This window comes from Chamaea fasciata, unplaced genomic scaffold (genome assembly GCF_029207755.1).
Source record: "Chamaea fasciata isolate MVZ Bird 193981 ecotype frontalis unplaced genomic scaffold, bChaFas1.0.hap1 SCAF_13, whole genome shotgun sequence".
Classification (NCBI taxonomy): Eukaryota; Metazoa; Chordata; class Aves; order Passeriformes; family Sylviidae; genus Chamaea; species Chamaea fasciata.
In genome coordinates, this window is record NW_027094098.1 from 8,532,259 (window position 1) to 8,545,794 (window position 13,536).

Sequence of the window (13,536 nt, forward strand, 5' to 3'; positions counted from 1 at the left end):
AGAGTAATATGCAAGTTGCTTCAATTTTAAATAATGTGTTTTTATATAAGCTAAATCTACATTAGCATTTACAAAGCACTTCAAAAAAGTTTTGGAAATAAAATTCCAGTTAATAAATAAGTGTAACCGCAAATACAGAAAAAAAAAAATCAGTTGTATTTCAAATAATTACCAAAATCCATGGTCAAAGAACTGTCTTAAAAGTTCTATAGGAGGTTGTGCTCCATACTTCTCCAAAGCAGGCATATTCATATCGTCTACAAAAATAATGCACTTTTTTCCCATTGGAGGGCCAAAAACTCCTTTGCGCCTCTTGTCCAGCCTGGCCATAATAATGCTCTGCAACGCAAACAGGATCATACAGAACACAGATTACATATTCATGTCCACAATCTCCTCGAGACCTGTTCTCCTTGAGAAAATTATCTGTTCTACTAACCTGAGTCTGATTGGCATTGGTTCGAGCTGAAAAATTCATGAAGAAGGGGAAGTAGTGCTCCTTTTCCAAGTTGTTCATTAACTTGTCCTTGACATACACAGATTTCCCAGTTCCTGTTGGTCCCACTAGAAGCAGTGGTCTTCACAAAGACAGAAATAAAGCACACATACTGCAGAAACCTAACACTGTCAACTAAAAGCAGCTAGAAGTCAAAGCTTTTACTAACTTATCCTTCTTTTTCTACCTCTAAAAGCATCACTTGCCTAACAAAGAAACTAAAGTGTTCTAAGGCATTTATTAAACTCTCTCATAATTTTAGTTTGCTTCCACCATCAAGAAAATGGAAGGAGAAATAAAAATTTATCATTCCCTCATTCTACGGGTGTTGGAGTATATGAACACACAGGGGAGTTAAATTTCTCCTGACAGGTCTTTCATTAATTCAAACTTCATAAAACTTTCAGCCTTGGAACCTGAGGCTAGTTTTTATTTCATTTTCTTATATGATCTGACCATGGCTAATACAACTGATTTTGATAGGATCAATCAAAGAAAAAAATCCTAAAATATGTATTTAATTGCCAAAGCAGAAAGAGAGTGCAACAATTTTTGCACTGTCCTAAGAGCATCATCAGACTGCAAATACTAAAGTTAGACTGTAATAAGGTTTCACAAAAAAACTAAAACCAGACATTTGGGCCATTTTTGTTTTGTTTGTAGTAAATGTCTGTTTTAAAAGGCCAAATGAACTGAGGGCTTGACAAAAACAATTAACTCAAAGGAAAGAAGAGATATTTCTACCTATGATCAAATTTCAGTTCAGAAATTTGTAGTGAAGCAACTTACTTTCCATGGGTAATGAACAGGTCTAGCAAATAGGTATAGCGAACTGTATCCATAGTTGGGACTATAATATCTTGAATCTTCAGATTTTTATCACTGAAACTAATCTGTTCAATAAATTCATTCCAGTGAGCCCAACGTACATTGCCTTTGAGCTACGAAGAAACACAGATGTAGAACAGACTGGTGTTTTACATATGAAACGTTTTCTCTACTACTTCACTTCTGACAAATTAAAGCAAAGGATTTTTAAAAATTAATGAATATTTGATGTTTCAAAAGTTCACAGTTAGTTTGTTTTACCCCACTAGTAAAGAATTAAAGTACATACCTTAACTTAGACTCCTTTATTTTCTTAAAAGTTTTGTTCAGTGCAAACAAACAAAAAAAACCACACACACAGAAAATCACAACAAAAAAACCAAGAGAAAAAAGGAGTCTAATAGGCACTATAAACAAAAAATGTAACACAAACTACCTATCACTTAATATTCTGCTTTCATTCTGAACAGTCCATATTATTCCGTCTATAGAAAAGCAGATTTAAATCTGCCGACTGAGCTTGGGTTACAGAAGAAATATACAGCTGCAGTATTACAAATTTAACTGAAATATACATCTTAGTATTTTATTTAAAAATTGGTCAGTATGCTGGTATTTGAAAAATAAATGGAAAATGTATTGTGGGATTTAATCCAACCAACACACTACAACATCCAACAGGCTTCATAAAGTTAAAATACCCACCTAGCTGCATTTTCCTCCTATTAGGACTGTAGAATCTATTTAGTGGATGCAGAAGCCAGTCCTACCTCATACACGTAGTCATAGACCAAGCCTTTCTCTCCTAAGGGACACTCCCATGTTCCCAAATTCTCTGGTACAGGATTTGTTACAGATTTCCCAGACAAAGTTTCCCTCAAGAAATTATCAAAAATTGTCCTGCTGTCACCATCACAAGTTCCGCCAATCGACCAGGTAATAGCAAAAGCAAAACAACCCTGCAAAGGCAAAAAAATTAGTAACCGTCTTACAAACTGACACACTACATGAACCTTGTACAGTCCGATTAACAAGCATAATTCTAAAAAAATATTGTTAAGCAGAGAGATGTTAACATTGCCCTTGAATACCCCTGGCCTAAAGAGATTTAGAAATCTGACTGTAGACAGAGCACACAAATAATCTTACTCAAGGACAGAAAGAGAAAGAGAGAGAGAGGGAGAGAGAACAAAAAATAAAGGCCACTGACTACAGCAGTATGTCACATGACAAAGCCTGAGAAGAGTTCTAATGACAAACCAGGGTCTAGGAATTTTCTAATTTAATTTTAAATAACTACTTTCACATTCTATTTTCTTCAATTTTTCATAAGAATAATCATATAAGGTCAGACAGAGGATCCAACTAAAATAACTGTCAGAAAACCCTCTCAGACAGAAATTTTGCTCAAACAAGTCAGTTGGTGTTGCATGAATATTTATTTCCTTTAATAGAAAGAAGACCCTTTGCTTTAGCTAACTTCTTGGTTATTTAAAAAGCCCATTAAATAAAAACACTATCCCATTTGATTGGAAAAAGAATAAAAAATTTTAATTGTATTTGTCACTTTTAAGACTTCCATCTCATCTGGGTACCTCCAGAGTATGGGGAGAGAGAGCAATGAGGCAGTAAAATTGTTTCACGTCTCTTACTCACAAATTAAAATTATTTGGATTAGTAAAATTGTTTTGAAAAGAAGCACATAGAGAAACAAATATACTAATATATTTTGCTCCATGTTAAAAAACCAACCATAATCCAGGCACGGATGTTTTTGTTGGTGGGATCTTCTTGCACAGCTGGACATATCAACATTTCAAAAATCCGTGTGAGAGCTACTACAACATTGATATCACTTGTAGGCAGCAGTTCCTAAGAGATTCAAAAGGTTGGATGTCATACTTTACTCGTTCCGTTTATTTATCTTTTGGAGATAAAATACTAACACCATTAGATCACTCCACTAGCTAATTCTGAACATATACTAGAAGGCAAGGTTTACACTGACTTTTACTCAAAAAATCATTTGCCCTCCTCAGTCATTGAAATGCCAAGACCTTTAGCTTGTTAACCATGTTCATGGCTACCATGTGAACACTACAATGAAACATCCTAAACCAAAACAAAACTCACAGAAGTAACTACAGCCAAGCATGAACAAAATTCTAAGCAGTGTCACACTGAGCTTGCAAGGAACTACACATTTCCCCTAAAACTTAAAAAGTCCTTCCTTTTACAACATGACACCTTTAAAGAAAAAAAATGTACAAAATGAACAAAATGTACAGAAGAAGAAGAAAACTATGATCAAGTTTCAAGCCTTAACTAACATTGTCATTTTAACTCTTCAAACTGGTCCTAAGAGCTGCATATTCATTCTAGCTGTACTTGTCATGAGAGAACAGTCACCTCCCACCAAGGGTAACAGAACGGAAATGGCCACTAACTGCTGCAGGAAAAAAAGGCAAAAAATACCTTGCACAGTTTCTGACGGACTCTTAATGCTGGTGGTACCAACCAATCAAAAAGTCCCTGCAGAAGATTTTGATGTTCCTCTGACTTCAAAGGTTCAGGCAGTTTATTCAGCCAAGAGGTAACAAGTGGCCTCCAGCCCAGCTGAGAAGGTTCAAAATAAATCATGCCACAACGACTGACTGTAGCAGGCTAAGGAAAAATGGTAAACTCATTTTATTGTGCATTTAATAGACTGAATTTTGTTTTATGTTTTCATTAAATACCAAACTTACTGATGCCTGGGAAAGATCCATTGTTTCAAAAATAAGAGTCATCTGAGGGGACATTTGGATGACTTCTCCACTCATCAAACAAAGCTTGAAAAATAAAAAATAACATGCAAGATTAGAAAAAAAAACTAGTACTAAATTACACTTCCTATCACAGAGAAGTCCTATATGAAAATTGGCAAAACCAAGTAAAATCAAAGGTAAGGTCAACTACATAGAATGTTTAACCACTTGCAGCAATAGATTCTTATCAGGTTTTAGCTAAATTCTTCACTTAAACCATAGTACTCCTTAGTAACCTACCAGTAGGTTCATTACAAACAATCTTGCATGTGACAGGATGAAGAAAAGACAGCAAGAAGAAAGGACAAAAGATATCTGCAGCTACTGCTGCTAATACTGAAGCATTCCAGCTGGAGACACACTACCCTTTCATATTAAAGTAAGAGTCCAGTTTGAGTATTTTGACACATTATCATCCAGAACTTAAAGGTGTAAACCTTGTCTCTAATTTTTGTATTTGCTTTGAGACTCCTAGGGCCCATTTACAAAAGTGGTGCTGCAATTTTGACGTCAGAAGCCGTTATTTTGAAAATGCAACCCTTTGTGTCTTGGGATTGTCTTGAAATTTAAGTGTCTAGGTTTGTGCAGTCTTAGAAATAATGGGGTTAATATTATATAATTAATTGCAATTTCTGACATTTAAATTTCAATTATTTATGTTAGAAAATTACATTACGGCATTAGGGAAATACTACATATTCATGTCTCCCAACAATGAGTTGATACTGTGCTTATGATTCCAATACAAACAAACAAACCAAACAAAAAAAGAAAAATCAAAAACTGCTTAAAAAAAAAAGCTCACTACTTGTCACCAATGCCATCTTTTGAAAAGTCAGGCACTGCAGTTTGTATTTGCGGTTTTATATGTAGAAGGCTACTTTCAAAGTATCACATAATTTAATTCAGGCATGTTTTTTCACTGACTGATACCTTTTTGTTGTCATCCAGCACTGTGTTCATGCTCTCTATCCACAGAGTATCGATGGGGCCATCGAAGATGACCCATTTGCGTTCCGGGGTCTCGGACAACGCGAATTTCCTGAAGGTTGTAGCTACAACCCCGTCTGTCCACTGACAGGGGTGGATGTGGCAATGGGGAGGGAAACAAAGAACACAGAGTTCAACGTGAGGTGCCAGCCACAGAAACCCTTCCCTTTGCTTTCCATTATCCCTCACTTTTAACTGTTCTCCTCTTGTGCTGCAGAGAGCAGCACGTAACTTCAGAGTTTCACCAAGGGTCTTAACAGCAAATTTAAAAACCCATTTTTTTTCACTTGAAAAAATACTGGGACAAAAAAGACCAGCAATTTGACTTACTGAAACTTAGAAGTGCTTCTGCCCTGTCTTGCATCTGTTTCTTTCCAGAGTCACCTGAGGTTTAACTATTTCACATTTACTACTTCATTTCATTCCTCCTCCAAAAAAAAGTTTCACACTTGGGAACCCATGAGTTCAGAGATTTTTCTAGAGAGTTTTTGCCTTACTTTGATTATACAGTTAAGAACAGACAGAAAAATGAATACAATTATGTTTAATATGATTTCCTAGTATAGATGCACCTATAAGAGGAAAATGACCTTCAAAATGGTATTGCTTTTTTTTTTCATATTTAAACCTATATAACTGCATACACATATGGTACTGCATTTTTTAATATCCTAATTAAAAACAGGCCACAAAAATATTAGTTAACATAAAATTTACAACTGTGTTCTCATCCATGTTTAAAATAATAAAATTATTAATTTAAGAGTCTACTATCCATAATAATGGAAACATAATACACAGGAAACATTATTTTTTAAACATACATTACCTCATGGGATACCAGATCAAACTGCCCAAAGAGCTGGCCCATAGTGATTGATTTTGGATTCACAGTTCTGTAAATGACTTTTTCTTCCTCACCATAACCACGCTTTTTCATAAGAGACAGCGTATCTGCCAACACGTGTAGAACTTTGGTCTTCCCAGAAAATGGCTCCCCCACCAGCATGAAGCTGTTAGATGAAAAAAAAGAATTGTGCCATTAATAAATTTGTCTTGCAATTTAGACTTTTACAGATGACATGAAGGCCAACAGTATCAAACAGGCTAAAAGCTAATTTTCACCTTATTTTCAAAAATTAAAGCAAATAAGATTTCTTTGAATATAAAAAAAACATTTCCACAAACCCAGTTTATTTGCACATGCAAATCTGATTGCACAATCTTACAGAGAAGATTAATTAATGAGCTGAATATTAACCATCATATGGTTAATATTGTATATATCTCCTCCACACACTTGCTATTCTGTAACAAAAGATAAGAATAAAATGGCACAGATCTGACAACTAATATTATAATACAAATAAGCTTTTACAGTCCTAATTTTCACCATACTGATATCAGCATGTAAAATCATTATACACGTGCAAATGCTTCTGATATCAGGAAGAGTACAATTCCAGAGACATACATCCACAAGAATTTTGGGGCATGCAAAAGCAGTATCATTAATCACCTGTTCCAAAGGTGATTGGAACAAAGAGGAATATTACTATGCCACCCTCAAAACCTTCTATAACTTCATATAACTAACTGCTACAGTATAAGTGAGAATTACAACAGATAATGCAGTGATGAGAACCTTACCCATGTCTAACAATCATCATTTCATATGTCTGTATCATTTTCTGCATAAAAGTTTGTACAGGTTGGACATTATGTTGAGTGCAACATTCATTGGCGCATTCCAGAAAATCCTAAAATCAAAACAAATCATAATCTTACGCTGGCTACAATTTAAATTACTGTCCTGCATGACAATAGAAGACTTTATGCTCATCAGAAAGGGTTTCAAATTAATTAATAACTGAAATAGTATTACTCAGAATATAGCACACTTCTGGAGGAAAAAAATTCCCACTTCTGTACTTCATGTGCTAGAAGAGGATTTAACTACAATTTTTATCTTGAGGAGAAGGCATATCACCCTCAGAAAACCACCAGTGTGCTTCAGAACCATAGACTTTTTTCAAGATCGTAGTATTTACTGAAAACTTAAAAGTTAATCCAATTTGGTTTTTCCAACACCCCCATCCTTTCCAACCATTCTCCTACAAAGATTGCTTCAAGTGTTGCGAAAAATAAAATCAAGGCACAAACCTTAATCTCATTTAATTATGTCCAAAAATTAGGAAAGAAATCAGAAAGCCTAAAACTTGGTAAATATGCAGGTCAATTCCCAATCTGTAATGCACAATCCTTCTGAATGTGAGGGAACTCAGATGCGGATTATATTCAGCACAGATAAAAGAATTCCCTTTGCTACAAAGTTTCATTGCAAACATTCAGCAATTTTGCTCATCTTGAAATACCTCACTGTATTAATTGCACCTGATTAAAAAGCAAATCACCACAAAACAATCAACAATGATCATGACCAAGGAAAAATTAAGAGTACTTACATTGTAGTCTGCCTCAGGAAGCTTGATTCCAGGAAATAAATCACTGGTTATACCCATGAAGAGAGGTATATCATGTGACAAAAATTTGGGCTCATTCACATCTTTAATTGATCGAAGAAGCTAGAAGAAACAAATATGTATTTTACTGTTCTTATTAAGAGACAGAGCATAAGGTCTTCAGCAATTAAAATAACCTAGTATGTAACAAAGATGAATTCATTAAATGGGGCCTTTGATAAGAAGTTAAGCCCAACTGTGCAATTATCAGCACAGCCCCGGAAAACGCAGCATGTATTTTATTGTCTTCATTTCACAAACTACAAAATATGGTTCAGTGATGTGACAAGATGTGCTGGAACTGTCTTCAGAACTCAGAACTGCATATGCCTGTGAAACTCCTCAAACAAATAGTCCCTCAGGAACTCACCAATATATCTTCATCTTCTGTGGGAAATTTTAACTTCAGATTTCCTGCAGCCACCAGCACAGCTTTGACTGCCCGCATGCCATAGTCATAGTGATACTGAGAGGAAAGCTGTTCTGAACAAAGCCTGTAGGTCATGACTATCTTCACTGACAGTGATTTAGCATTCAAAAATCCATATGAATAGAGGGAAATTTCTGCTATCAGAGCATAGTTTGGAACCATCATGGCTACCGTTCGGAAAAGGACCTGAAATACATACCCAATGATAGATCTTTAAATAATTGATTTAGGAATGGAAAGCAATTCAGAACTTTTACAGTATTCATCCCACCATAAAACAAAATTATCAATATTTGCAGCTTATGACTCCCTAGGAAGTTAACCTAACTGAGCTACCACTATCCATCTTAATGTACAATGCAGCGCAAAAAAGGCATTGTCCTCCACAGCTCTTTTCCCTCAGCACTGTCTCAAGAATGCAATTTTCCCCTTGCACAGATACATCCAGCAGTAAGGAAGGAAAATATGAGGAGAGAATGCACCCCCTTTCTTTCAGCAAACTGCAGTTGGTGTGCTCCTCATGGCATACTCTCTCTGCTTTCATTTAGCAAAGCCTCCTTACGGAAACAGCCCATCTGGTCAAAACAGTCATCACAAAGGCCACAGACACATCGATCTTATTATTTTACCTTCAGATTATCTGGAAGTTCAGAACGTCCTGCATAACCTGGATTCATAGTAATTGCTATAAAACAGTTGGGATTAAGCTTTAGCTCAGTTCCTTCAAAATTAAATGTTTCTAGCTTTATCTGTATGGCTCTTTGGATGCAAAGGATCTGCTGTGCCACTACAGACAGCACTTCCAGTTCAATGCGATTGAATTCATCAAAACATGCCCAGGCACCTGATGAAGCCAAACCCTTGAAAAACTGCAAATGAAGAAACAAACCAATAATATTACTAACAGAGCCTTAGAAGATTCAAAAGAAACTAAGACTATAATGCTGGAAGATTAATTAGATTTAAAAAATACAATCATGATAATAATGCTTAAACCTGTCTAGATCATAGATCGATGATGTACCGAAGAACAAAGTTTTTGATTCTAAAGCAAGCTAAATCAGAAGTTCCCAATCCCATGAACTTTTGTTTCTTTCATGTTTTAATTAGCAACTTAATAGGTTTTCATAAAGCACAGAAAAAGAAATAAGTAGAGAACAGCATAGAGCATCTAAGGGTAGCAGACCACAGGTGTCACATTTATTTGTCTCTGCAAAATAGGGACCCTAAAATTTTCCTGCTAAAAATAAAATACAAGACATATTTTCTATTTACCTTTCCCATTGCCAGGTAATCAAGGCCATCAGAGCAGTTGAAAACAACACACTGAACAGCAAGAGCTTTAGCCAAATCTTTGGTGGTCTCTGTTTTACCTGTTCCTGCTGGACCCTCTGGGGCACCTCCGAGGTTTAAATAAAAGGCTCCAATCTAAAGCACAGAAACAGTTAATGGAAATTATTTGTACTTCATTCATATGAAATTCTTCTGAATGTAAATGGTAGAATTAAATTGCACATTATAGTTTCATACACTTATTTTATCTAGCATAAAAAGTTTGGTTTTATTAATTAAAAACAATCTGAAATGGACTGACAGCTGGGAAAAAAATGTAAGAGGATCTAATTTTGACCCTAACAGAGGGTTTCATTTTATTATCATCATAGCCATGATCGGTTACTCAAATTTTATTATACCAAATCTTTCAGTGCTTGTTTAGATACACCTTTCAAGTTAAATTTGTTGCAGTTATTGTTGCTCCTTTCTCTCTCTGTTTGTCCTTTAATATACTTTTTTTCTCTTTTATTTTTCTTTCCCACACCATCCCCCTTTGATCTACATGCCTTCCATTGACCATTCCATATACTCTCCTATATTCCATTGAAGCAGGAAGAAATCAGACAGAAAGCAAAATTTTGCAGACTTTAAACAAACAGTCCAATCTACAGTTACAGGGCCACATCTGTACTGACTGACAAGTTCTGAGAACACTTTATTAAGACCTTGATGGGCAAAGGACACGACTTCTATTTGCCAGAATGCCAGGCTCCCACCTGCTGTGCTCTGATTCAAGGTTTGTGAGCCTAAAACTGAGACCACCAGCAGCATCACCCTCTCACATCAATGTACCTTGATGTTTTGACAAACAGATATCAAGCATCACCTACAGCCACACCATGGGTGTCTATGAAAACTTGAAATCATACTCCAGCAAAGAGACTGCAGTAACAGACAGCAAGAAAAGCTGAGATTACTTTGGTAACTTTCAGTTGTCATGTTAGCTGAGTATAAACCAGTACAATAATAAACACCTCTGCCAAGAGCAGGAATACTAAAAAGTTGCCAAACTTGTACTTGTCCTAGGAACAATGTGATCACAAGCGAATCCTTCTCCACTTAATTTAGCAGCCACAGAACATCAGAAAAGCACTTTGCATTCTCATAATCTGTACAGTAACCAAATATTATCTGATTTTCCTGTGTTTTTTTAAAAAGCACGGCCGCAACAGAACACACTAATGTTTCAGTCAGGCTGGTGGGCTGTCCAGATTTGTTGTCACGAGTGATTTTCATGGTTAATATTCTGTAAAAAATTACCAACCTCCTTCTAGCAGAAACAGCAGAGTCTGACAATAACCATAAGCCCTAAAAGGACAGTTGCACTGAACGGTGTGAGCAATACTACAGCACAGTAAATAGAATCTGCAGTACCCCGGGAGGAAGCTCATACCAGGGTACGGTAACACCTGTCTGTGAGAGGAGTGATCACCAGGCGGGGGGAGTTCCCCAGGTACTCGTAGGCGTATTTCACATTGCAGTTAATGATGCACACGCGAACGCTCTTGTTCTGCCAATAATAGCGCAGCTGTGCCAGCCACTGGAAGTCTGTTTCACTCTGCACACCTGACAAAAAAGAGTTGACAGTAATCATAAAAGACGTTGTAGATAGTTGGATTTTCTATTAGGGTTGAATTTAAAACAGCTTTGAAATTATTAATGTTGGTGCTTGAAGCCAAATACTCACAAACCCATCTTAGGACTATACTATTTTAGGCAGTAAAATCTGATTGGTTAATGATTTTTCATTAAATATGTGTTAAGAAAAATGTCTTAAAATATAATTACCACTTTCTATCATTTCCTTGATGACATCTCTAGCATGAACATCAATAGTAACCAAGGCACTCAGTGTAATCCTTGTTTGCTTTGACAGTTTTCCTCTTACCAATTCTACAATATCATTAAGTTGAAGCTGAAGTGTATCATAATAACCCTTTAAACCCTAGGAGACAAAAGGTAATTTTGAAACTGGTTATATCACAGTTTCAAGTGTTCCAGACTGCCATGCTGACTAGATATCTTAACAGAGGTTGCTTATTAAACTATTCTTTTATATTGTCATGGTTTTGCATCAACTTCTTATCCACATTCGTATTATAAACATCACATCTATGTTGCAAAGCTACCGTTTAAACTATGACTGGTCTAAATAAGAATATTCAAGTACTTGAATGAAAGGTATAAATCACTGTACATAAATTCATGTATGTCAAACACACATGTTCACCATTTTTCAAATTTTAATTGTGAAAAAACTGTTTGATTAAGCAAAATACATCAGCTGAAATGAAACACTAAGAAAGATTTCTAAAAAATTATGCATTACACAGTACCTTGGGATCATCACGAAGAACTTCATGTACCTCACTTGTCCAGTACATTTGAGACACACACAGTACTACTTGGCCAGGCCATTCCAGAACCCAGCGCTTTCTCTCAGTCTCTAGATATGCCTGAAAGAGTTAAATACATTTTACAAACTTAGTGTCTGGGAATATATATCACAATGAAATACGGAAGCTTATAATGTAATCCTATTACTACTCCTTCCTGAAGAATACTATTTTCCTATTTGCAACGTCCAAATAGAGCTTTAAATACTCTCTTCCCCATAGGTTTACAATTTTTTACCTAATAATTTTAAATATTCTTAAAATTATCTTTCCATATTACAGGAATATTCACAACTTGTTAATTTTAAATAAAGGAATATATTCTGTCTAATGACTTTCTTTTAGGAGGAAGCAAGCATATGACAAGTACTCTATTTCTAATTCAAAAGAAACCTGAACTATTACATCAGGTGATACATCCTGTAAAATAGTAGTGCTGTGAAACTTTTAGAAGAATTTATATCCAGTGTTACAGGAAAACTACTTGTGACTTATTCAAACTAAACTCTAATGTATATCACTGGCCTATAAATACAAGTCATGTTAACTTGGTCCTGGCCACATAACTTCATCAATTCCTGTGCTGAGGAAGAATTTTAGAAAGCCAAAAGACAGCCATAAAACAAAGATAGGTGCTACAGTTCTTAAATTATTACAAACCCCATACCATTCTTGATCTGGCAATTACATCATGTACAGTCTTCAGCATAATATCTTCTACTTGAATTAACCACTTCTCCACTGCACCTTGAGCTTCAGAAGTAGAAATGTTTGAAATCAGTTGCACACACTCGCCCTCAGAACTACACATTCCTTTAATATCCAAATTGGGAAGGAAGTCCAGCTTAGCAATGCCTTCAAAACACTTCTTCAAGTGAGGCTGAACTCTAAGAGGATCCTTAGTCTCCGACAGGATCTCCAACATTTCATCATTAGACAAGAAAAAGAAGCTAAAAAAATTAGGAAAAAAACCACAACTGCATTATCAAGCTATTTTTAAGACAGATCTTATTCACAACAAAAAAACCCCATTCAGAATCTGTGGGTTTTAAATAACCAAAGCTCATCATACCGGGGAAAAAAGAGGCGTTTTTTTTCAAGGTAAGCATTAAGCCCTTTCATGATTTTGTCAAGAAGTTCATTACAGGTCTGAAGCTTCTCTGCTAATCCAGGCAAGGAAGTAGCGGCTAGAACCTGTACCAAGAAACATGTGCAAACCGTCAGCTATAAATGAAGCATTTCAAATGGTAGAAATTAATCAAATAAGAAACAACAAACCTTTGTTTCTAGAAAGCCTAGGGAACTGAAATCGTAGTTCGCTGTATATATTCTGAAAACTAAGCATCCCCCCACCAAAAACTGGCAAGAGAAGCTACTATTTCCTGTTAGTAATGGATAATTCCCTTACCTTTGGGTCTTCAGCACAAAACTGCATAATCTCTCTCCACAGTCTATCCACTGTCTGAAACTGCCGTCCCTCTACTGGCATCTGTTGCAGAATATCCTCAGAAGAAAAGATGGGTTCCAAATACAGCCACTGTGCCTGCACTTTCAGCCAGTCATCAATATTCTCCTGAATTTGAATCAAGTGGCTTTCCCATTCCTTAATGAATGTTTGAAAAATATTAACTTGACATTTCCAAGCAAATAATGTTAGAGACAACAAATTCAGGAAAGGTAGACATTGTGGTATTACAGCTCCCAAAGGGGGAAAAAAAAAAAAAAAAAAGTC

At 35.8% G+C, this 13,536-nt stretch overlaps 1 protein-coding gene across 1 annotated transcript in view; it reads right to left on the reverse strand.

Annotated features, from left to right (window-relative positions):
* DNAH12 (dynein axonemal heavy chain 12) overlaps positions 1-13,536 on the reverse strand; it is a 59,393-nt gene that overhangs the window by 28,923 nt on the left and 16,934 nt on the right. The window contains exons 20-39 of the mRNA XM_066195506.1: positions 13,213-13,407; positions 12,877-12,998; positions 12,472-12,754; positions 11,745-11,864; positions 11,197-11,344; positions 10,802-10,974; positions 9,349-9,501; positions 8,703-8,942; positions 8,014-8,259; positions 7,587-7,706; positions 6,772-6,881; positions 5,951-6,134; positions 5,065-5,205; positions 4,072-4,155; positions 3,800-3,988; positions 3,077-3,196; positions 2,095-2,283; positions 1,286-1,437; positions 440-578; positions 173-339 (exon numbers count right to left, since the gene is read on the reverse strand). Of these exons, the coding sequence (XP_066051603.1) occupies positions 173-339; positions 440-578; positions 1,286-1,437; positions 2,095-2,283; positions 3,077-3,196; positions 3,800-3,988; positions 4,072-4,155; positions 5,065-5,205; positions 5,951-6,134; positions 6,772-6,881; positions 7,587-7,706; positions 8,014-8,259; positions 8,703-8,942; positions 9,349-9,501; positions 10,802-10,974; positions 11,197-11,344; positions 11,745-11,864; positions 12,472-12,754; positions 12,877-12,998; positions 13,213-13,407 (3,275 nt within the window). The remainder of the gene's footprint in view (positions 1-172; positions 340-439; positions 579-1,285; positions 1,438-2,094; positions 2,284-3,076; positions 3,197-3,799; positions 3,989-4,071; positions 4,156-5,064; positions 5,206-5,950; positions 6,135-6,771; positions 6,882-7,586; positions 7,707-8,013; positions 8,260-8,702; positions 8,943-9,348; positions 9,502-10,801; positions 10,975-11,196; positions 11,345-11,744; positions 11,865-12,471; positions 12,755-12,876; positions 12,999-13,212; positions 13,408-13,536) is intronic.